Source organism: Astyanax mexicanus, chromosome 20, assembly GCF_023375975.1.
Source record: "Astyanax mexicanus isolate ESR-SI-001 chromosome 20, AstMex3_surface, whole genome shotgun sequence".
NCBI classification, from domain to species: domain Eukaryota; kingdom Metazoa; phylum Chordata; class Actinopteri; order Characiformes; family Acestrorhamphidae; genus Astyanax; species Astyanax mexicanus.
In genome coordinates this window covers 31,559,188-31,583,836 of record NC_064427.1, presented here as the reverse complement: position 1 = coordinate 31,583,836, position 24,649 = coordinate 31,559,188, and the positions used below count along the sequence as shown (strand labels likewise).

Below are 24,649 nucleotides of genomic sequence, written 5' to 3'. Positions count from 1 at the left end.
CAGGTGTATCCAATCATGAGAAAAGGTATTTAAGGTGGCCAATTGCAAGTTGTTCTCCTATTTGAATCTCCTCTGGAGAGTGGCATCATGGGCTCATCAAAACAACTCTCAAATGATCTAAAAACAAAGATTGTTCAACATAGTTGTTCAGGGGAAGGATACAAAAAGTTGTCTCAGAGATTTAACCTGTCAGTTTCCACTGTGAGGAACATAGTAAGGAAATAGAAGACCACAGGGACAGTTCTTGTTAAGCCCAGAAGTGGCAGGCCAAGAAAAATATCAGAAAGGCAGAGAAGAAGAATGGTGAGAACAGTCAAGGACAATCCACAGACCACCTCCAAAGAGCTGCAGCATCATCTCGTTGCAGATGGTGTCACTGTGCATCGCTCAACAATACAGCGCACTTTGCACAAGGAGAAGCTGTATGGGAGAGTGATGCAAAAGAAGCCATTTCTGCAAGCACACCACAAACAGAGTCGCCTGTGGTGTGCTTTTGCTTTTGCATACCTCAGGCGACTCTGTTTGTGGTGTGCTTGCAGAAATGGCAAGCATGTCTGCGTGCTGCTGAGTAGCAGTGCTGAAGTTCGAAAAGAGTCCTAATGAATGGATTGGGTAATTGGCTAAAAACAGGATAACATTAGAAATAACAATAAATGATATTTTGATTCAATCCAGTCCAGTCCAGAAAATAAATATAAATAAGTCTAATTAAAAATATTAGCTGGCTGGCAAACTACTAATTAAATCACACTGGCTCTTATATGCTAACATCAGACTTGCCGGAAAAACTGACTCCCTAAGAGTGACTACTACTGCTGTTTCTGACATTGAAAAAGTTGTGGATTTCTGATTCCTATCACCACCAAGTCTAGAAAGCATGCATTATTTTGCTGAAACATGAAGCACAATCCAGTATTTGACAGTAGGCTCTGTAATTCCTAGAGTAGTTATGGTCCGCACCTGGTAGACTCCGACCCAAAGGCTCGGCCCTCCACAGTGTTCCCAAGAAGAACACAGTCGTAGCGAACGGTGGGCATGGCAACCAATATAAGGCAGGCAGAGACTGCTGATGGGTGAGTTTGTGACAGCCACTTTAATATTCAATGGATATGTTAATGCAGATGCAGTTGGCTGCTCTGGGATGAGCATTCGTACAGAGTGTCAGGGCGAATTTAGTAGCACAGCCATAAAGACATGCAGGCTCTTCATCACTACTTTACTCTTCACTCACAGATCCGTGTTCAGAAAGGGGGTGAAGTAGGGCAAGGAAATAATGGACCTTGTCCAATGGATGTTTTTTTTTATACCATTGCTGAAAAACTATGGTGAGTAATCTTTAAAATGAGATTTAAAAATCTACCATGCATTTGTTTCATAAATTAAGAAGCAGTGTTTGTACATATACCAACTTCTGTTCTACCAAATTGGCATGAAACACCAACAAAGGCATTCCTTGAGTCTGTATGCCTATTCATTTGGTAGAACTGCCCTCTCCTCCTATAACAAGTGTCTCAGACTGCCTTCATTGAGTTTACAACACAGTATAAAGGACCAGAAGTGAAGCATTATTTTCCACTGGATACCTTCTCGTTAAACAAGTGTCTCAGACTGCCTACATTGAGTTTACAACACAGCATTAAGGAACAGAAGCATAATGTTCAATTGGATACTCGGTTGATCCATAAATTGTAATGTTTTCTAATGTACAGAAAGGAGAAATGGACAAAAATGGACATTGTGTGCAATTTTACTATTACCGCATTACTATGGTGACCATTCTTAATAGGCATCATTCGTAAAAAAGTCTACCTTGCATTTGTTTCATATATTAATAATAATAGTCTTAACGTTTGTATACATTCCAAGTTCAGCATAAAAATTTGTTCAAATACAGCATAAAAACACATGCAGACTCTGCCTATAATGACACTTTTCTGGAGATAGGAAGATCACAGTTTTTTGTGAAAACAAACAGAAATTCCATTCTACCTAATGAGAATATTGCTTTATTTTCTATAAATATATAAAGGAAACTAGGAAAACAAATGGAATGCATAACCTGACTAACGCTAACAAGTACAACAGGATTAACTGTGGACGCTGTAAGAGGAAGCTGTCTGAAAGGGATGTTCGGTTGCTAACCCGGATTGTATCCAAAAAACATAAAACCACGGCTGCTCAAATCACGCAGAATTCAATGTGCACCTCAACTCTCCTGTTTCCACCAGAACTGTCCATCGAGACAATAAATTATTGTGGTCTAAAACCAGGTGTTTCAGTTTCATTGTCCAACCCCTGTACAAAGAGATCTCAAAGTCAAACACATACACATAGAGTAGCAGTAAAAAAGTTTGGACACACCTTCTCATACAATGTTTTTCTGTTATTCCTACACTGTGTAAATGAATACTGAAGTCATCCAGACTATGAAGGAACACATAAGGAATCATATAGTAACTTAAAAGTGAGCAAAGCCAAAATGTATTTCTATGAAGTATTTAGGTGAGGCTGGTAACTCTGATAAACCTATCCTGTGCAACAGAGGAACTGGTCCTGAAGAGTGCCAGTTTCATCATAACATTTTTGATGGTCTTCTTGCGACTGCACTTAAGGATGCCTCAAAAGCAACCTTCATTTCGTAAAGTCATTTGATGAGTTTCTATGTTTTTACCAAATTGAAAACCTCTGGAATGTAATCAAGAAGAAGATAGATGATCACAAGCCATCAAACCAAGCTGAAGTGCTTGAACTGTTGCCCCAGGAGTGGCATTAAGTTATCCAAAAGCAGTGTGTGCCAAGATGCATGAAAACTGTGATTAAAAACTGTGATTTGGTTATTCCACCAAATATTGATTTCTGACCTCTTAAAACTTGAACTATGAATATGAACAGGTCTGAAAGCTCTGCATTTTTTTGTTATTTCAGCCATTTCTCATTTTCTGCATCTAAATGGTCTAAATAACAATATTTTTATTTGGAATTTGGGAAAAATGTCCATAGTTTATAGAACAAAACAATAATGTTCATTTTACTCAAACATATATCTATAAATAGCAAAATAAACTAACTTAATTGGTCTCTTAATTTTTCTCCGGAGCTGTATATATATAAAAAAAAAAAAAAAAAAACACAGTAAACTGAGCTAATTTAAAGGGTGACATTAAAGTTGCTATCAAGCTAACATAAATCAAGCTTATAATAAAAGAAATGCAACATTTTCAACACCTAAATATTTATATTTTTTATTATTTAGTTTAGCAATTAAACACAGATTTCTCATTAGGTTGGTCAGAAATCTCCCAATACACAGCAGATTAAGCATTATGCTATATAGCATATCTTTAATTCTAATGCAAACCTATTATTCTAGACCTTCATAATCATATTTCTTTGTGATTTGGGTTATCATCAAATGTTGGCCATATAATATAATATAATATAATTTACATTTTGTCATGTTTTACATTATAGCTCATGAAAAGCACATGAAAAAGATATTCAGAAGTGAGACTCGAAGTCTGTGTTGATTAATTATGTAACTTACAATGTAATGAATGATGCAACTGTACATCTAAACAGTATAGGAACAGGACAATAACAGCTCGACTTGATATTTGAATAACCCGTACGGTTATTCAAATATCATATAGCTGAGTGCACTGCTCACTGAACAGAGGACACGGCGCTCTGAGCACGGACACACACACACACACACACACACAATCACACACACACTTACATACACACACACACACACACACAGTTCCCTGCCCTCAGCTGATGTAGTCATGCATACTGCAGCCTGCCTATAGCACATAACACTCGGCCATCTCTTACACAACATCCCCACAGCCTCCATCAGCATCACTATCACAGTATAGAACCCGGCCCAGCACTCGCTCTGCTCCCGCACGTCTCCGAGCTCCGAGCTGAGACACGTTAGGTCACTGTGAAGGAGCTCCGGCAGAGGAACACGGGGTACAGACCACTCCACCACTCCCATCGATTTTACCCTCCTCTCCAACTTTCAGCTTAATACTGCCATTATGTTGATTGCATTGTGGTGCTGCAAGGTTTTCCTCCCATCTCTTTCTTTCTTCTTCTTCTTCTTCTTCTTCTTCTTCTTCTCCTCCCTCCCATTATAGTCTCATCTATAGTCTCATCTCCTCCCCTCTCTCATCTTGCTGTATCATTTATCTTCCCAGAGCTCGCATCCCTTTATAAAGCTTTGTTCTATTATTACACTTAATATTATGTACTGTATTGCATCATATTGCACATCTGTTATTTGAACTGTGCACTGGCAAGATTCCAATTGAAAAACTTTGAAATTGAATGAGAAACTTTTGGATGAAACTCCGGTTTAGACAAAATTACTACAATATATGGACAAAAATACTGTGTTTTTCACACTATAAGGCGCACTGGATTGTAAGGTGCATTTTGCAACACTAGTAAGGAACAGGGGTGTCGGCATGCATTCATTCTAACTGAGCTAACTGAGTAAATAAATTTAATCTACACAAAGATTTCTCTCCTGAAAACTGTTTACTTAGGTGAGTAAAACTCTTCTGTTTATTTACAGTAAGCTTAGATTTCCAGATTTCCACTAAGGCTGGGTGCAGCAGCGCTACACTGAGGAACCCTGACCCTGAGTTTGTGTGTTCAAATTATGTAGTAAACAAAAATTGCCAAAAATTAAGATACTTGTTTTTTTTATTTTATTGGATAGCGACGATATACATGTCCTATGAAGCCCTTCTGTAGGCAGCCTTAAGGTTGTTGCACCCCCACAAACTTTTAAATCATTGTTTTTAATAAAAGTACACACATTAGTACAGACATTATGCAGCATATAGTATATAATAATAATAATTGTTTTGTCATAATTACATTACTTTTAAACAGAAACGATAGCACAATTCCTCCAATACCTTTTGTTTTAAGTCCCTGACATCATATCTTGTTTAATAGACATTTCCTTGTGGGTGAAGGATCAACAAACTCAACTTAACGATATGATTTCGGCTCTTATTTATGAATATTCATACATGAAAACAGATTGCCTCTGATTGGCTAATAGCACTGCCACACCAGTGAACGTTTTAAATAAAGATCTTTTTACACTAATAACAGTCTTTGCAATGTCATATGTTATGTTACAACATGTGTAATGCCCTGATAAGTGCAGTTCAGGCACTGACCTAGTCTTAAAGTCTATGTAAAATGCAAAATCTAAACACACAAGTTGACGCAGACACATACAACTCAAAGAGACCTGTTGTATTTCACAAAGAACAAGAAAAAGTGGATTTTAGCTAAAAGGAGACCTTTAAGCTTAACTTTTGCCAACATTCTGCAAAGCTTGTCTTGTATTAATCACTTGGAATAAAAACTTTTTACATTGACTTCTACTGAAAACGAGCAAATATGAAAAATAGATCGTCCACTTCACAGGCATCAGTGAGCCCCTGTATACAAAGTTTCACCTGCACACACACCAAAGCAAATAACCTCTACCTGCACATCATGTATCAAACCTGCTGAAATGCTTAACCTTATACAATTCTCTTCAGGCATGCTGAGAACAACTAATGTATATTTTGATTAAAGTATTACAATGTGAAACTACAGTGTTCTGTACTTTATTGTGTACATTCTATATCCATCACTACATCCATTTTATGATGAATAGACCAAAAGAAATGCTCCAAAATTACTAAGAATAAACACTGACTTCTATTGAAAGAAATATATAAAAAGATTAACTTCTAGCATTTTTTTATTCAAAGTTACAAAAGCTAGATAAATCATCAAAGCTACAATCTACAGTTGTTCTTTATGCTGTCTCAAAATTCCATGATGCACCGACCAATAGAAATGCTCCAAAATTACTTGGAATTCTATTAAAAAGCGAGAAAATCTGAAAAATAGATGCATCCACTTCAAAGAGAACAGAAAAATGCCACTATTTACCAAAAAGCAGACATAGTAATTTTTTAGCCCCTGTATTCAAAGTTACACATGCACACACACCAAAGCAAATGCCCTCTACAAGCACATCATGTATCATGTTTTTTTTTTTACTTTTTCACATTATTAATTGAGTCTAGTAGTTGATCTTTACATTATCACAAAACTTCATTATGAACGGACCAATAGAAATGTTTCAAAATTACTTGGAATAAATTCTTTTTACATTGACTTCTATTAAAAGCAAGAAAGTATGAAAAATAGATGCATCTACTTCAAAGAGAACAGAGAAATCATATTATTTACCAAAAAGTACAAATCAAATAGTTCAAAATTGTAGCCTCTGTATACAAAGTTACATCATATATCATATATCTTGCATCAATTTTTTTTTTCTTTTTTTTCTTTTTTTACTTTTTTTCACATTATTAACAGAATCTGGCAGCTGTTCTTTATGCTGTCTCAAAATTCCATGATGAAAGGACCAATAAAAATGCTTCAAAATGACTTGGAATAAATATTTTTTACATTGACTTCTATTGAAAGCGAGAAAATATGAAAAACAGATGCAACCACCAGAGAACAGAGAAATCCAATTATTTACCAAAAAAAAAAGCACAAAAAGTCCTTTTATATAAAATAACACATGCACACACATCAAAGCAAATGCCCTCTACGTGCACATCATGTATCAAACCTGCTGAAACACAGCTTTAATCTTCAGGCTCATGGTTTACCTGGTACGTTTCTCTCCAGCCGTGCTGAGAGCAGCTGCAATCAGCCCACAACTCGCAGCTGCCCCCCTTGGCCCGGAGCGCGGCCCCTCGGCTCGGGCTCCTCCAGGAGCTCTCAGAGCGCGAGGAGGTCAGCTTGGCCCGCTGCCGCGGCAGAGTGGCCATGGACATGGCCGGAGAGGAAGTTGCATGGCAACCGTATCCTCCACGCTGGACATCCTGCTGCCAGCTGCACGCGCAGGGAGCATCCGGCCCCCGGCCGCCGTGCATCTCCAAACAACAGCTCTGCTGCTTGTTCAGGTGGGCAGTCATCCTCTTAGTCTCTTTCTGTATCTCTCTCTCTCTCTCTCTTTTTTCTTTTTATTCCTCTCGCTTTTCTCGTTTGTGTGCAGCAGCGGCAGCAGCAGCCGTGGACACACAGCTGCAGCAAGCGCCTGCACTGCTCTCTCTGCACTGAGTGAAAAAGAGAGAGAGAGAGCGGGATATTGCGTGTGTGTGTGTGTGTGTGTGTGTGAGAGAGAGAGAGGGAAAGAGAGAGGGAGCGAGAGAGCGGAGAGAGCCAGAGAGAAAGAGCTGAGCTCTTTGTCAGTAGATGATTCAGTTGGCAGTGGGACTTGACAGCATCCCCTGCTCTAGGCAGAAGCAATCTATCCTCGCACAGCTGGGGACCAAAGCACTGCTTTCTCCATAAAACCCTGTCCACTCATCTTCAGGGGACGAAGACTTATTAAGTATCGTCCAATCAGAGGCATGATGTCTTCTAAAACATCATGACTATGCTAAATAAAACGCCTCGTCACATAAATGACTTTTATTATATGTGTAATCATCCACGACTCAAATTAGAGATGAACCAGAACAGAAACAAACTACCAAAAAAATACTGAACACTATTTGTTTTTTTCTCACAAGTTTTCATTAATGTCTCCACTTTTTCACCATTGCATACTAACTAAATTGCATGAATGTATTTTTGAAAACCACATTAAAAAAATAAAAGATTTAAAACTTGGTAACACTTTCCATGAATGTCATCTCTATTAGACTCTATAAGCACATTCATAACATATTATAATGCATTCATAAGGCATTATAAACATGGCTATACACATTTATAAAAAAAAATGCATAATCCATTACAGCCATGTTTCATGTGCATTATGACTTGTGATCATAATACATTATAAGCTGTGCTTAAAAATGTTTAAACTAGTATAAATCAATCATTAATAATCTGTCGCTTTACTTGGAGCGCACAAAGACCTGTTATAATGCATTATTAGTGACTATAACTAATATTATGTTCTAGACAAGAAAAAATCATGATTGGCTAAAAATATATTAAGAGCGTTATACAGGGTGTGTTTATAAGTACAACGTGTTATAAATACAGCTATATTAATTAATGCATCATGATCACAGTTCATGATGCATAGTAAACATGGTTATGATGGGTTATACATTTTTATAAATATGTTAAACCATGTATATAATCCCTTATGAATGCATTATAATGTGTTATGGGTATGTTTATAGAGTCTTATAAAGACATTCTTAGAAAGTGTTACTGATTTACTGAACACTAAACTTCTTAAAAACTTTAAATCTGCTGACAGGTGTGAATAAACACAATAAACCTATTCTATTGTGTTTGTGCACTTTGAGACTATCTATACACATTCTGAACTAAATAGCATATTAGCTTCAACGCTTTGATGCTAATTTACTGAACCAGCAATGCTAACAGATAGCCATGTCTCTCTTGTTGAGCTGCACTGCTAACAACTATCCTCAGCAAGGTAAAAGAGTGTTTTAGCCATGATAATTGTGATGATGTTTTTTTGAGCTGGATATATCGCTGATAGTTGAGGACAGGTAGGATATGTTAGGTAGGGTTGTTTGATATACATTGTGAATTATATCTGTATTGTCTTCATATTATTATATCTGTTGTCATCTTATACAGTATCTGTTGGCACTAAACCTCAACTCCTGTCAACCCCCATCAGAGCCCCACCCACAAGATCAGTAGGATGAGCCAGCAGATTTTGCGTGTGTTTAGACAAAACCGGCAAAAAATCAAAGAGTATTTTGTAAAAGGAACACCTCTTCAGCTGTGAAGCATGAGGGTCATGCACATCTAGGTTGTAATCAGTCAGTGGCGCACATGTGTTTTCCGCTGCCAAGATAATACAAGCAATACAGCAGAATTTTACCAGAACACACATCACTTCCAGAACACCACACCTACCCATCGGTGTAGATATATTTGTAAACTCGCTATAAATTTGTAATATTGCTATTTTAATGGTGCAGGTGATGAGAAGCATGGAAATATACTGTTGGCAAGGGTGTAAGATAGATTCTATACGTTGTAAAAAATATATGAATGCACACTGACATACGAATCATAATGTCATCAGCATATAACTGCTTTGATAGTGTCAGTCTTTGGGTGAATTTCTTTTTAAGAACTGTCAATGAACAGCATCATGTAAAGTATAAACTGCATGTAAATGTAAACAGCAAGTATCACCTTTTCAATAACACATTTATATATGTTCATATTTTTGTTACTCGTTTACTTTTTTACTTGTATTTAATTCAGCAAATTTTACATTAAAATGCTTTACACATGCTTGCTTCACCTAAATTGCAAGCAATATAAACAGCTTACATGGTTAATATTTGCCCTTTACCTTTCTTATGTTACATTCCTTTCTAAAAGTGCTACTCTTTTTTTTTATTAGTTTTTTAATAAAATGTAAAAGAAAATGAATTAAAGATACGAGTAGAACATTTGTTTAGTTTCAAATTTATTAAATGAAGCAATGTTTATTAGCCCTTGGCCAAACATACTGTACGTAATATAAATGTGTAGGGGGGGAGGGGGTGTACAGTGTGTGTTTATCGAAAATGTGTTTTGATATATGTTTTTCACAAAAAATGAGCGAATGCCAATGAACCAAAGAGTTTGAGTTAGAAAAAATATTTTTTTTAGTATCATTTGATGAAAAATGAAAACGGGTCCCACAGACCCGAACACCACACAAGGGTTAAGACACAGTGCTCTACTGTGAACTCTGAACGTAAGCTTCAATTATTCCAGTAACACTTCCTGGATTTCAGCCCGGCCTAAATATAACCCAGCTGTGTGGCTCGTGGCTGTGTGCAGGACTGCACACAAGCCCACTCACTGCTTCATTAACAGCTCTATTTATAAGTCCCTTCGTCACATTTCATCAAAACAAAGGGCTTTACGCACAGTAATTGATGCTAAACCTCCTAAGATAAACCATCCCGCTACATTACGATCATTTCCTCACTGCGATCTCACTGCTGTCCAAACTGCAGGGCTCCCCCTACTGACCGCAGCCCCACAGTGCAGCCGTGTCACAACTGTTTCTTCAGCTATGGTTGTCAAATTAGATTCTGCGTAATGAAGTTTATAGTCTTGAAAGGGAAAGAAGTTAGAGAAAGCCAAGAATAGATACACATTCCAATCCCAGCAATTTCAGTAAAATACAGCTCTGGAAAAAATAAGAGACCAGTTAAAAATGATGAGTTTCTTTGATTTTACCAAATTGAAAACCTCTGGAATATAATCAAGAGAAAAATAGATGATCACAAGCCATCAAACCAAGCTGAACTGCTTGAATTTTGCACCAGCAGTGGCATAAAGTAATCCAAAAGCAGTGTGTAAGACTGGTGGAGGAGAGCATGCCAAGATGCACGAAAACTGTGATTAAAACAAGGATTATTCCACCAAATATTGATTTCTGAACTCTTAAAACTTGAAATATGAATATGAACTTGTTTTCTTTGCATTATTTGAGGTCTGAAAGCTCTGTATCTTTTTTGTTATTCCAGCCATTTCTCATTTTCTTTACTTTTATTTGAAATTTGGGAGATATGTTGTCTATAGTTTGTAGAATGAATCAATAATGTTAATTTTACTCAAACTTATACCTATAAATAGCACAATCAGAGAAACTGATTCAGAAACTGATGTGGTCTCTTAATTTTTCCAGAGCTGTATATATCATATAGCAGATGAACACAGTGATATTTTAGAAATGAAAAGTTTATAGGATTAACAGCTAAAATCTCTTTTTAGATTTGAGCTTTCCTCTTTCCTCTAAACCATGATGTTGATTTATCTTTGTTTTCAGGTAATTTGAGTTGTTTTGAGGCTCCCATGTTGTCACCCTTCAAAGAAAATGCAAAGAGAAAAAAACGTGCAATTGGCTCCTTAACATTTTCTCATAATTGGATTCACCAGTGTGAATGTAGGTCAAGGGTCAGTGAGCCCAAAGGGTGCCCACATTTATGCACCACTCTGCACATTTAGCTTTCTGTTTAGCATCTGCATCCTTATGGTCATAAGAGTCTTAAGAAGGTTTAAACATTAACCGTAACACCTTAAGGAAACTCCAAATAGAACTCTTTAGCCACAACCAGCAACGAGACATACAGTATTTCATAAAAGGAACACCCCTCCAGCTGTGAAGCATGGTGGTGGGTGTATCATGCTTTGGAAATATGTTGTTGTGGTTGTTTTTGGCTGTGTCACTGTCATAAGCCTTGGACTCTGAACTGTCCTCTATTGGATTTATTGCTGCTTAACAGCCATGCCAACATAGTAAAGGACACATACAAGTACGTGTAGGAAGTGGAAGGTGAACGTTACAACCTTTTGAAATGGGCTTATTCATTTTATACATTTTATACAAATCTTTTTCAGACATAAAATCTGGCACTGGTTTCTATCTGTGTCAGTTATTAAATGCCTCTGAAATGAGTGACGCACAGCTGACAGTGGTTTACGACAGTTTTTTTTTTTTAAAACTTAGTCATCCAGTCAGTCTTCTTTCATGAAAGCCTATTCTTCTATTCAGCGTAATGCAAAGTGCGGCAGCTTCTTCCGTAATCAAGAAAGCCTTTGATGCTAATAGATAAGAAACGGGACATTTCTGTGCACCTGCTTTCACTGCTTTTTCACAGTAATGCACTTAATTTATTTGATTTTCAAATGTGTGCATAATTTCCACATGAATAAAAAAAAAAAACAATAAAAATCAACACAATTTTGTCTTTCAGTTTTACATATTTTTAAGAAATAACTGTATTGATGGAATTGATTTTTTTTCACAGTGAAATGATGTGCACTGTTCGAAAAACACATTAAATATAATAAATTCAGCGCAGAACAGGCCGAGCGCTGGGTGTAGAGTGTGTAGCCGGTGAAAGGCTGGTACGTGCTGAGAGCTCAGTGCAAGCAATCAGTAAATGCTACAGACTCTCATCCTCCACTGAACTGCAGTTTGACATTAGACTGGGTGAATGTGTTTGTAAGAGCACACAAACACACAGACACACTCACACACACATTTCCGCTCCAAACACACAGCTGTCTGCTATGACGAGCGGTTGCCATAGCAATGAAAACAAGGAAAGCACAAGAAAAAGATGAGTGATTCTAATGAGGAATGAACGCATGTCACAAGTAGCATCTTCATCCTCCGAGGGTGCGTGGTCTCTTATTCACATTGTGAGAGATAGGCCGGTCCAAAACAAAGCAACAACCTTCACTCAGAACTGTAATAAAAAGGTGTGCTGACTCTCAGGGTCAGCTTACATGAACTGCGTCAGTTAAACTTTAATGGCATTTTTATATGACTTTTATATTTGTTGGGAAAAAAATTATTTGTCTGCTTTTAGCCAACTTTTTTCTCCTGTTGATATATTTTTCTAAAAATTAAGATTGTTCTGAGGCAAGAAAAAAAAATTACAGTTTTAGTAAGTACATGCAGAAAAAATAGCCACATATATATCCAATCAGCAACAGACTGTATTTGGAAACAAACTGCAACTTTAACTCTCCTCTTAACAGGTTTCTGCCTGATATTACATGCCTAAATCTTAAGGATTTTTATACCCCCCCAAAAAAGAGCTATTTCCCAATCCCATGGTCAACAAATAGTGCCGTGATCTTCCCCCGTCAACCAATAGCCCCTTGATTTCCCCTCCGTCACAAAACAGCCCTGCAATCTCAAACCATCAACAAACAGTGCCGCGATCTCCCCCTATTCAACAAACAGTGCCGCGATCTCTCCCCGTCAACAAAAAGCACCGCGATCTCTCCCCGTCAACAAATAGCCCTCAATTTCCCCCGTCAACAAACAGTGCCACGATCTCCCCCCGTCAACAAACATTTCCGCGATCTCCCCCCGTCAACAAATAGCGCCGCAGTCTCCCCCGTCAACAAATAGCGCCGCAGTCTCCCCCGTCAACAAATAGCGCCGCAATCTTTCCCCGTCAACAAATAGCGCCGTGATCTCTCCCCGCCAACAAATAGCATCACAGTCTCCCCCTGTCAAAACATTAGTAACTAACTGTAATAAAACATATTTTCAAATATTTTAGTAAATCTGCAAATCTACAAAATGCAAGTGTTTACATTCTGAAAACTTTAAGGGCTTTGGACACTCCAAAAGGACATTTAGAGAAGATGCTTGTTAACTCTCTAATCCACGTAATAATTATAACAGTAATAATAATTTCAGATCACTAAGAGGAATCTAACACTAACCAGTCCTATCAGATTCTTTGTTTTCAAGTGTCACTCTTCCCTTTGGAACTGATTTACAAGGGGAAGTGGTTAAAATGATTCCCCATCAGAAATGGGACAACACTTTCAGAACCTAAACATTGTCTAATAAATAAATAATTAGGGTACCAACTTTCCAGAGGGGCAGAGGGGTGAAATTGCATTTGGCCATGTGGTTAATAACACTTTGGAATTTTCTTTTTATTAAACAAGCACACATACTCTAAATATCCTGTTTTGTTGACAGATCCTGCTCATTTTGTGGTTTTGAGTGTGTGTGTGTGTGTGTGTGTGTGTGTTCGTGGCTCATAACAAGGTGTTGATGCCAACTTGTAGACATAAATGTCAGCAAACTGTGATGCCACATCATCAGCACAACCGCGCTGAGAGAACCACGAAAATGTCACCAAATGTCATTGAATTATCTTCCCAGACATACACACAAAATATCTGCCCAGATCATCTCTCATATTCCAGTTAAACAGATCATATCCGACATTAGAGATCTCTAAAGATTTCCACTAGTGTTTACCATTACATACTGTACATTTAGCAGTGGCAGCCCAACACTGCAACACTGTTGCTTCCACTGCTTCAGAATTTTGAGAAATGTCAAACAAATTGCTAATTAAGAATCCTGAAGAAATATTTTACTTTATTTATTTTATTTACTTCTATCAGCAGATATAAAAGGAAGTGGAGACATGATAACCAAGTTAATCAATCCTTTATATCTTTATTTTTTCAAGTATAAAAGGAAGAGAGTAATAAGGAAGACAGTGAGAAGAGAAACAAGAGAAAAATAAATACAAATAGATAAAGTTAGATTAAATTGTATTTTACAGTTAAAAAGATTATTTCCAATCTGCTTTTTTTGTTCTCAACTTATTGGCAACGACTTTATTATTGACAGTCTTCTCTGCACTGCTGAAACTGAGGCTTAGTACAATTCAGTTTTAAGTGTGGTGTTCGGGTCTGTGGGACCCGTTTTCATTTTTCATCAAATGATACAAAAAAATAAAAAATTCTAACTCAAACTCATTGGCATTGGCTCATTTTTTGTTAAAAACATATATTAAAACACATTTTCGATAAACACACACTGTACACTCCCCCCCCACCCCCAACACACACACATTTGTATTACATACAGTATGTTTGGCCAAGGGCTAATAAACATTGCTTCATTTGTAAATTTGAAACTAAACAAATTTTCTACTCATATCTTGAGTTTATATTTTATTAAAAAACTAATAAAAAAGGAGTAGCACTTTTTAAAAGAAATGTAACATAAGAAAGGTAAAGGGCAAATATTAACCATGTAAGCTGTTTATATTGCTTGCAATGTAGGTGAAGCAAGCATGTGTAAAGCATTTTAATGTAAAATTGCTTAATTTTGCTGAATTAAATACAAGTAACAAAGTAAACGAGTAACAAAAATATGAACACCACACAAGGGTTAATCTGGGCTAAAGGCTGGTGTTGCCATGTAGGTCAGCCTGACCTGACTCTTCCAGTACCAGTTTTCTCCAAAAGTTTCCAAGAGTCTTTTGAAGGTGTAGAAAACAATACTCACCACTTTCTGGCTTCATCTGTAATTTCTCTAAAGCTCAGTTTATTTCCATTGCTACTCACCAGCTGTAAGTACTACACTGGGCCCTATTTTTGCAATCTATAGCGCACCAGTCTATTGCGGATTGCGCAGCTGAATTTAGGGCGTGTCGGTGTTGTCTTTGGTATCGCGAGGGCATAAAAAAATTCCTTGCGTGGCTCAAAATGTGCAAAAGTCATAGACTAATTCTCTTAATTAATCATGGGCGTGTTTTGGGCGTAATGTGAAATAAACCAGTCATAAATCAGTGACTCACTCCCCATTCCTTATTAAGAGGCAGGGGAGCTCTGACTTTGGCTCGTCTGTATCTTAACAGCGCGGAACTTTTGCACGTCTCAGGTGAAGATACTGACCTGTGCATTCACACTTTGAAGGTACGCCAGCAGCTCATTTTAAGGGAACAGCAACTACCTCTAGAACACCCACGGAAACTAATCTAGAGCTGTGAGTGGTTAGTTGTTAGTCACCATGCTCACAGCACTCTCCAGTGTACCGAGTCTCACCTCATTTGCATAATGTGGCCTTCTACGCGTTCAGAGTTCAGAACTGAAGCAAAGGGCAGTACTGTAATGATGATGATTATGATGATGATCCATAAACAAAATACAGTATATATATATATATATATATATATATATATATATATATATATATATATATATATATATATATATATATATATATATATATAAAAGTATATATATAAAATACAGCTCTGGAAAAAAATAAGAGACCACTTCAAAATAATGAGTTTCTTTGATTTTACAAAATTGAAAACCTCTGAACCGCTGAACTGCTTGAATTTTTGTATTAGGAGTTGCATAAAGTTATACAAAGGCAGAGTGTAAGACTGGTGGAGGAGAACATGCCAAGATGCATGAAAACTGTGGGTTAAAAACCAGGGTTATTCCACGAAATATTGATTTCTGAACTCTTAAAACTTTATGAATATGAACTTGTTTTCTTTGCATTATCTGAGGTTTTTTCATTTTTCAGTCATTATTTTTTGCAAATCTTTCTGCACTCTTTTTCTGCAAATAAATGCTCTAAATGACAATATTTTTATTTAGAATTTGGGAGAAATGTTTGTAGTTTATAGAATAAAAAACAACATTCCTTTTTTTACTCAAAACTGTACCTATAAATAGCAAAATCAGAGTAAATGATTCAGAAACTGAAGTGCATTATTATTATTTTTTTTGTCAGAGCTGTATATAATATATATAACACACGCACATATAAAAGATAATACATAACAGAAGCTGCCAAAAGCAAAATCCAAAAAGTTCATTACTGCAGTTCACCACAAGGTGGCATGTGCAGCTCACCATTTCCCACAACAGACAACACTCGCACTCTCACACTTTACAGAAGAGAGTGAATCCATTACTCTGAGGAATATGAACCCCTTTAAAGAACAGTACAGACCACGATTTACTCCATCATACCAAAGAGACTCTCTCTAGCAGGACACAAGTGTGAGGAAAAGTGTCTGTGTTCCTTGCAAAAAGAGAGAGAGAAAGAGCAAGAGACAGAGAGAGAAGAAAAGAGAGAGAGAGATAGAGCGAGAGAATAAAGAGAGTGACATTCTTGATAGGATTGTTTAAAGTAAAGGATGGAACTTCTCAACACAGTGGAGTCTCTCTCATCTCCGGCAGAAGAGTGTCAGTGCTGTCGGCTGGCTCTGAGGGCACATTCCGCTCCACTGTGCCCTTTAAAGGCAACAAAGGGGGCTTGCACTGGTGTGTTTATATTCTAGTACTATACTATATGACAGAACTCGTTAATGGTGCTCTATTGGACCTTTGCACATTCACAGGGTGAATATACAGCTCTGGAATAAAATATGAGACCACTTAAAATGATGATTTTCTTTGATTTTACCAAATTAAAAACCTCTGGAACATAATTATGAGGAAAATGGATGATCACAAGCCATCAAACCACCAAGCTGAACTGCTTATTTTTTTGCTTAATGTGGCATAAAGTTATCTAAAAGCAGTGTGTAAGACTGGTGGAGGAGAACATGCCAAAATGCATGAAAACTGTGATTAAAAACAGGGTTATTCCACCAAATACTGATTTCTGAAACTTCTCTGCATTATTTGAGGTCTAAAAGCTCTGAAAGATATTTTTTGTTGTTTCAGCCATTTCTCTGCATTTTCTGCAAATAAATTATCTTTATAAATATATTTTTATTTATTATTTGGAATGTGGGAGAAATGTTGTCTGTAGTTTATAGAATAAAACAACAATGTTCATTTTGCTCAAATATATACCTATAAAATATGGTCTCAATTTTTTTGAGAGCTGTATATGTGCAGTTATGAGGAATTTAATTTAAGACTTTTTAGCAACACTTTTACAATGACAATTTGGCAACCAGCACACAGCACCACTTATAAGACTATTAAAACAGAGTTTATTATACCTTTGTTGGAACCCAATTAGGCCCAATTCAATTTCATTCCATAGCCCTACCCCTCTGTTTTGTGCGTGCACACCTAGGGGTATTGTGTGAAGCAGTATTAGCATTAGCCGCTAACCTCTCTAAGCGCTTGCTTTTTCACTGTTCAAAGGCGAGTATTATCGGCCTGTAGCCTGCTGCTAACCCCGACTAGCACTGCTGGAGCAGGATTAGCGTTAGCTGGTAACCATGCTAAGCGCTAACTCGTCATTCATTCAGCCATTCAGAGGTGAGTATATCCGAATGCAACCTGCTTGTTTACCATTTTAAAACAAGATAGTGGGATGAACTGCTAGCTAATATCGCCATGGCTTACCGTAACACTCAGGGCTCCTCAGTGTAGCTCTAACTGCAGCTAGCCTTAGTGAAAATCTGGAAATCTAAGCTTACTGTAAATAAACAGAAGCGCTTTGCCCACCCAAAAAAAAAAAAAAAAAAAAAAAAAACAGTTTTCTGGAGAAAAATCTGTGTAGATTAACATTCAGTGCTCATTTAAAATAAAATGTTTGTTTTTTTAAGAATTACAGTTTTGTTTGCTTAACTTAGCTAAGCTTTATTTAACTTATTTAACTTGTGCCTTATAAGCTGGTGCACCTTTTGTATGAAAATAAACCAGAAAATAGATAGTTATTGATAGTGCACCTTATAATGCAGTGCGCCTTATAGTACAAAAATATGATGTATAAAGTATTTTCCTTATTTTTTATGATACTCACTACATTATTATTATAGATTAATGGGTAACAGAATGTGAATATGAACAAAGGCTCACACATGACTCTTATTTATCAGTATGGATATTTATATTAAAAATGTTAGCAAACCAAAGCTCATCAGAATTTGAACATTAATAAATCGCTAGTAAATGCGAATTTTAAACTGGGCAAATATTTATCAGTTGCAGTTCATGTTGCGAATGCGTTCATTAGTATTTACAAATGTGATAGCAATGTTTTAGTTTCTTAAAATGTGAAACATAACAGTTATCGATCATTAGTTAATGGTATATTAATGAAAGTTAATATAAAGTGTCACCGATTAATGTGTTGTTTTAATGTGAATGGCCATTTTTTTCATGACAAGCAAAAAGCAATCGCTAGTAGTTTGTCATCTTTCCTGTTCCACCTTAAATGGTGCAATAGACAGCAGAGGCTGCAGCATTTAAGGTGGAACAGAAAAAAACAAACAAAAAAAATAAATAAAAGCTAATTAAAGTTTTTTTTTTTATCTTCTGTTCTGGCCTAAACTCACAGTGTTTGAGCATTCATTATCACTGTTAGCTCACTGTTAGTGCTGCAGCTCAGCTGGGCTATTAATAAAAAGTGCAGTTAGTCTAAACCCTGAGCACGGAGGTTTCATAGTTAGCTGAACTGTGACCTGGTAAAGACAGTGCGGAGCAGCTTTTTGACAGCACGGGAGACCTGACCCTGGCCGAGGCGCCCCTCTGAATTATGCCTTAAATAATGCAGGGCGAGAGCAGCGCTCCCTGCAGGGCGCAGATAATTAGATTACGCGGAGAGCGCGAGGAGCCGCCGAGCAGGCAGAGATTCCAGCGAGCCGCGTGTGAAAGGAAGAAGAGCTGATTATAATTTAATGACAGGAGGCAGAGGTGAACAGCTGGAGGCTGCGCTGGTGTAGCTCTGATTGGAGCGCTGCAGAGAGACAGAGAGATAAAAAAAAAAATAATACAGACGACAACGAACTCAGGTCTGCTATTAATCATCCAACATGTACAGTACACGTCAGCATGCCGTCCAACTTTTCATCATCTCAACTATAGCAGAACTCTCTCCATCAGATCTATCCATCTGTGTCTGTCTGCAGAAGCCCTTTAGACTTCTTGACCCATCCATCTTTCCTTCTTATTAGCAGCAGTAGACCATAACACTCTGGGGTATGCTTTATAGCTGTTTGTTCTATACTGTTCAAATGTAATGAAATAGTGATTAATAAATATGTACATATATATACTTTTAATAGCTCAAAAGATTTTTCCGAGTCAAACTCTGAAAAAAAAGAAGAGATCACTTCAGTTTCTGAATCAGTTTCTCTGATTTTGCTATTTTTAGGTTTATGTTTGAGTAAAATGAACGTTGTTGTTTTATTCTATAAACTACGGAAAACATTTCTCCCAAATTCCAAATAAAAATATTGTCATTTAGAGCATTTATGTGCAGAAAATGCAGAGAAATTGCTGAAATAACAACAAAAAAATATGCAGAGCTTTCAGACCTCAAATAATGAAAAAAGAAAACAAGTTCATATTCACAAAGTTTTAAAAGTTCAGAAATCAATATTTGGTGGAATTACCCTGTTTTTAATAACAGTTTCATGCATCTTGGCATCATGTTCTCCTCCACCAGTTTTACACACTGCTTTTGGATAACTTTATGCCTTTACTCCTGGTGTAAAAAATCAAGCAGTTCAGCTTGGTTTGATGGCTTGTGACCATCCATCTTCCTCTTGATTATATTCCAGAGGTTTTCAATTTGGTTAATCAAAGAAACTCATCATTTTTAAGTGGTCTCTTAATTTTTTCCACAGCTATATGTGTTAGGGCTACATGACCCTTCAGTTGGAGAGACACACAAACAAAAGAGACAAACAGAGGGCTATAAGAATCACTTGCAAGATGGCGATACCAGCGACCAAAAAAAGAAAATCCACAAATGTAAGCATTTTCCCTTTTAAAAAATATTATACACACTATATAATCATAGTTTAATGTGTAGTTTCAATGTTTTATGGTCATTTTCTTCAAAACATTAAAGCAGCGTTAAAAAATCGCTAGGGTGCAACAGACGGCAGAGGCTACAGTATTTAAGGTGGAACGGAAGAATTAAGAAATGGACAATAATAAATGATTGCTGCAGCACCTGCCCGCCTTTCTGAAGATTACAATGCCTGTTCAAATGCTCAAATATACTGTTAGACTGTAATGAAACCATTATTAACAATAAACATTCACATTATGAAGTATTCACATAACTGAACATCATTAACACCTAAAAGCATTAAAACACTTAAAAGCTCAATAGATTTAATGCTCAATGTCTGAGTCTTCATGATGAGCACCTCCAACTTATCCGTTTCGATGTCAAAACATTAATACTTAAACTTGATGTCAAAACTTAATATCTTTTTTTCTACTGGGCAAACAAGATTTCATGCACCATCAAATTCCAATCATAAAGAATATCTCCCCTTTTCTGCATATAAACACAACTGTGGCAACAAATAAATACTCAGAATCTCCCATTTTAGCACATTTTCTCTGTCCTTTAAGCAGACGAGCTGTGGGTAAGAATCAGGGGGTTCCAGATTAAGTTTTTTAACAGTCAGCATTATAGTACTTTCCCCTCATTAAGGTTCTAATCAGTACAATAATTCTGACTGTCAGCTGATACTGATATGACCCAGTCTTTGAGTATCTATATATAAATAATACAGCCCCAAAACTTTACGGTAGAATGTACTCATAACCACTACTAATATTACTTTAACTTAAGTTTCTTTAACACTTAACTTTAACAGCTTTTGTAATGAGGCATTCTATACTGATTTATTATGATTATTTAGCTTATTTAGACTAATGAGCTGTTTAGTGCCGATTTTAAACCAAATAAAGGATGTAGCTTTGTTTCTAACCCTATATGACATTTATTGTATTTTTTGGGAGAATTGTTTGTTGTGTTGAAGCTTTGGAGTCCCTGTGGATATAGAAAACATAAATCTATTAACCAGACAAATATATACAGCTCTGGAAAGAAAAATAAAAGACCACTTAAATAGAATGAGTTGAGTTTCTTTGATTTTACCAAATTAAAAACCTCAAGAATATTATTAAGAGGGAGATGGAAAGATGAATGATCACAAGCCATCAAACCAAGCTAAACTGCTTGAATTTTTGCACCAGGAGTGAAGGCATAAAGTAATCCAAAAGCAGTGTGTAAGACTGGTGGAGGAAAACAGTCATAAAAACTCTGTGATAAAAAAACAGGGTTATTCCACGAAATATTGATTTAAAACTTTATGAATATGAACTTGTTTTCTTTGCATTATTTAAGTTCTGAATGTTCTGAATATTTTTTTGTTATTTCAGCCATTAGTCATTTCCTGCAAATAAATGGTCTAAATAACCATATTTTAATGTAATATTACATTTGGAATTTGGGAGAAATAGTGTCTGTAGTTTATAGAATTAAAAAAAACAATGTTTATTTTACTCAAAATCAGAGAAACTGATTCAGAAACTGAATGAATCTCTTATTTTTTCCATAGATAGATAGATAGATAGATAGATAGATAGATAGATAGATAGATAGATAGATAGATAGATAGATAGATAGACAATACAATATTTGTGGCCTTAACATTGGGAGAATGTGTGTATGCACACAATAGTACTGGTAAATGCTAATAACTTGCATGCACATGTTCTTTATAGCTGTTCACTAGCCTAATGGCCTTCAATCTATCTTAAACAGCAATGGCCTGTAGTTTACTATATCAGAGCATTCTAAAAAGCATGATAAATAAACAAAACTGTTCCCAATAAATAAAAGAAAAAACATTTCAGTTGACTTGACTCATCATTCACAGAGCAGACGGGAAGCACACGCTCTGCTCCGAGTCACCAGGCTTTTCTCCCCGGGCACACCGCTTCCATGAGCCACACTCAAAAGCTAATGCACTGTGCGCTTTTGGGAGAGCGCCAGGCGGCGTAAGCAACTTCTGAAATTATGAAACGGGTTCAATGGTTCAATAAAACTTCTCTCAGAGAGCCAGGAGCCTACTGAGTATGAAATAGAGAGAGAAAAAGAGAGAGAGAGAGATAGAGAGAGAGGCAGAAAGAGAGAGAGGCATTACCTAATGAAAGTGGGACTGAAAAGTGCTGATATCACACAACCGTCTGAGAGACTGTTCAAAAGGTTAATAACAAAGAATATTAGTGAAAATGAGAAGCTTATAGACTCAAGAGGAGCGACTGCAATATCTTAATTGCAATATTCCCAACACATCCATTTAACCGTCCATATTTAACTCTATTCAGCTTTAGACGTTTGCCACCAGCCAAACCCACCTATATATTGCAAAAACATATCAACAGCTTCCTGAAAGAATCGCCTAAAAATATTTCGCCCATATTTTTTCCATGTTTTTCAAGTTTAAAAAGGTATTTTGGCTATTTAAAAAAATGAGCAATGGTTTAAGAGCAAAGTTCATCATACAGTCGAGCAGCAGAACCAACCAGAACCTTAATACATGAATCAATGAATCCTACTTCAAAATGATAAAAATATATATAAAAAGTAGCGCCCTGTGAGGATGCGTTTTAACTGAGCTCCCCTCTAGAACTGATATTTTACAATTAACCCTTTCAGAGTGCTGATTTCTGATTTTGTAAAGCACACACAGGCAGACTCTAATATTAAAATATATAACATATAGGGAAAAAAATAGCTAACTAACTTAAATATATAATAACATTTTTATTTCATCCCTTAAACAGTAAAATGATGATTAAAAAACATGATTAAAAGCATTTTAAATTATATAACATTAATAAAAATAGGCTCTTACTGTGCCCTTACTCTAACTCTACTCTAGTGCTGCCATGCCCTAATGCATGTGCAGTGGGTGGGGCTGAGCTGGTGCTAAGGTGATTTTATTGGCTTGTAAACTTTTCATTGGCTGGTTCATGGTCTTATAATGTCCATTGTAATGGATGTAAGGTCTGAAAGGGTTAAATCAGCTACTTAAGTCTTAAGTGAATAACGTATGCCAGGTTTGATATTTTGAGCGGAAGAAGCTTAAGAACACACAAAAAGCCAAAGCTAGCCCAGATGCTAATGCTACCTTAAGTCAGTCTACCATACCATGAGAAATAAACTGATTCCACAACTCACCTAATCACACAAGGGTAGATCTTTCTATTCTGAGATGCATGGAGACCATAGAGAGTTGTGGTGTTGATGAGATTCGAACTTAGGATCTCCTGTCGCTTCATAAGCAAGTAGTTAGACAGTTGTGCCACTCAATAGTTCAATAGCTGTGAAACCATGAGACCAATTGAATTTTTGCACCAGGAGTGGCATAAAGTAATCCAAAAACAGTGTGTAAGACTGGTGGAGGAGAACATGCCAAGATTACCTGATTCCACATTATATTTCGACAACTCAACTTATCACACAAGGGTAGGTCTTCCTATTCTCAGATGCATGGAGACTATGGAGGGTTGTGGTGTTGACACTCAATAGTTTAATAGCTGTGAAAACATGTACAAACACCACCATGCTTAAAGTCATGTTACAGCAATATATAGCAATAAATTGATCGTTGCTCAAGTGTTGCCTTGAAGAATGGCTTAGGAAGGCCCACACCTGTATAAGTTGTGAGGTGCTATATTGCGATAGAGGCTGAACACTGGCCAGTGTGCTTAAGGCAAGGTGACAAAAATAAAAATAAAAACCCAGAAAGGTACATTTCTGTAATGTAACCAAACAGCTCTAGAGTGGAGCAACGGTCTAACTGCTTTGAAGGTATCTGGCCAGTACTAGATACACTATATGAGACTATATGTGAGCTCACAAAACTACAGCTGGCAGACTCTGGTCATTATCAAGATTGGTGGTTCTTAACCTGTGGGTTGTATACTTCTCAGTAAAATTTGGGATAAAACGGATTTGGATGCCACACAGATGTTTTTCTTTAATGAATCGAAACCAACTCTTTTTTTTAGGCTTGATTCAGGGTACCGCACGCTTAAAATAGGTTGCATTTTATAAAGTTTCTTTTCACTGATTAAAACTGACTTATTTGCCATTCTACTCGAATCTTTGGATCTCAGTCTTGATTCAGGTTCACACAAGTGCGTTGTGACTGCAAGTAAAGGCTGGATTAAAATGTAGCGTTTTTTTTTTAAAGGTCGAATTAAAAGTACTTAGAATAAGGATTTTTTCACAGCCCTGAACCAGATGTTCACAGAACGGTCTCTGCTTATATTCTGGATTTCATTGTTCACAAAGTTCCCAGCACTGAGATCAATGCCATTGAAAAAAAAACCTTTCATTTGGATCAACAGTTGAACTTTGAACTGTGAATTTGCATTTTCTGCACTTACATGTCTAAAAAACAAATACAGAGCTCTTCTCAAAGTAGAATATTTGCGACTGATGATTCGTTCCTTTGCCCTACTACTGAGCCACGTATGGTACATCTTCGTGCTTCTGTGCAATTCCAACGATCACATT

At 36.7% G+C, this 24,649-nt stretch overlaps 1 protein-coding gene across 30 annotated transcripts in view; it reads right to left on the bottom strand.

Annotated features, from left to right (window-relative positions):
• Window positions 1-24,649, bottom strand: part of dlg2 (discs, large homolog 2 (Drosophila)) — a 440,002-nt gene that overhangs the window by 146,641 nt on the left and 268,712 nt on the right. Inside the window, exon 1 of one of the 30 annotated variants that reach the window (XM_049468850.1) lies at window positions 6,711-7,104. The exons of the other annotated variants lie outside the window; for them this stretch is intronic. Coding sequence (XP_049324807.1) covers window positions 6,711-7,019 — 309 coding nt within the window. The 5' untranslated portion in view covers window positions 7,020-7,104. Of the gene's footprint in view, window positions 1-6,710; window positions 7,105-24,649 lie in introns of those variants that run through there. 30 annotated transcript variants of the gene reach the window in all.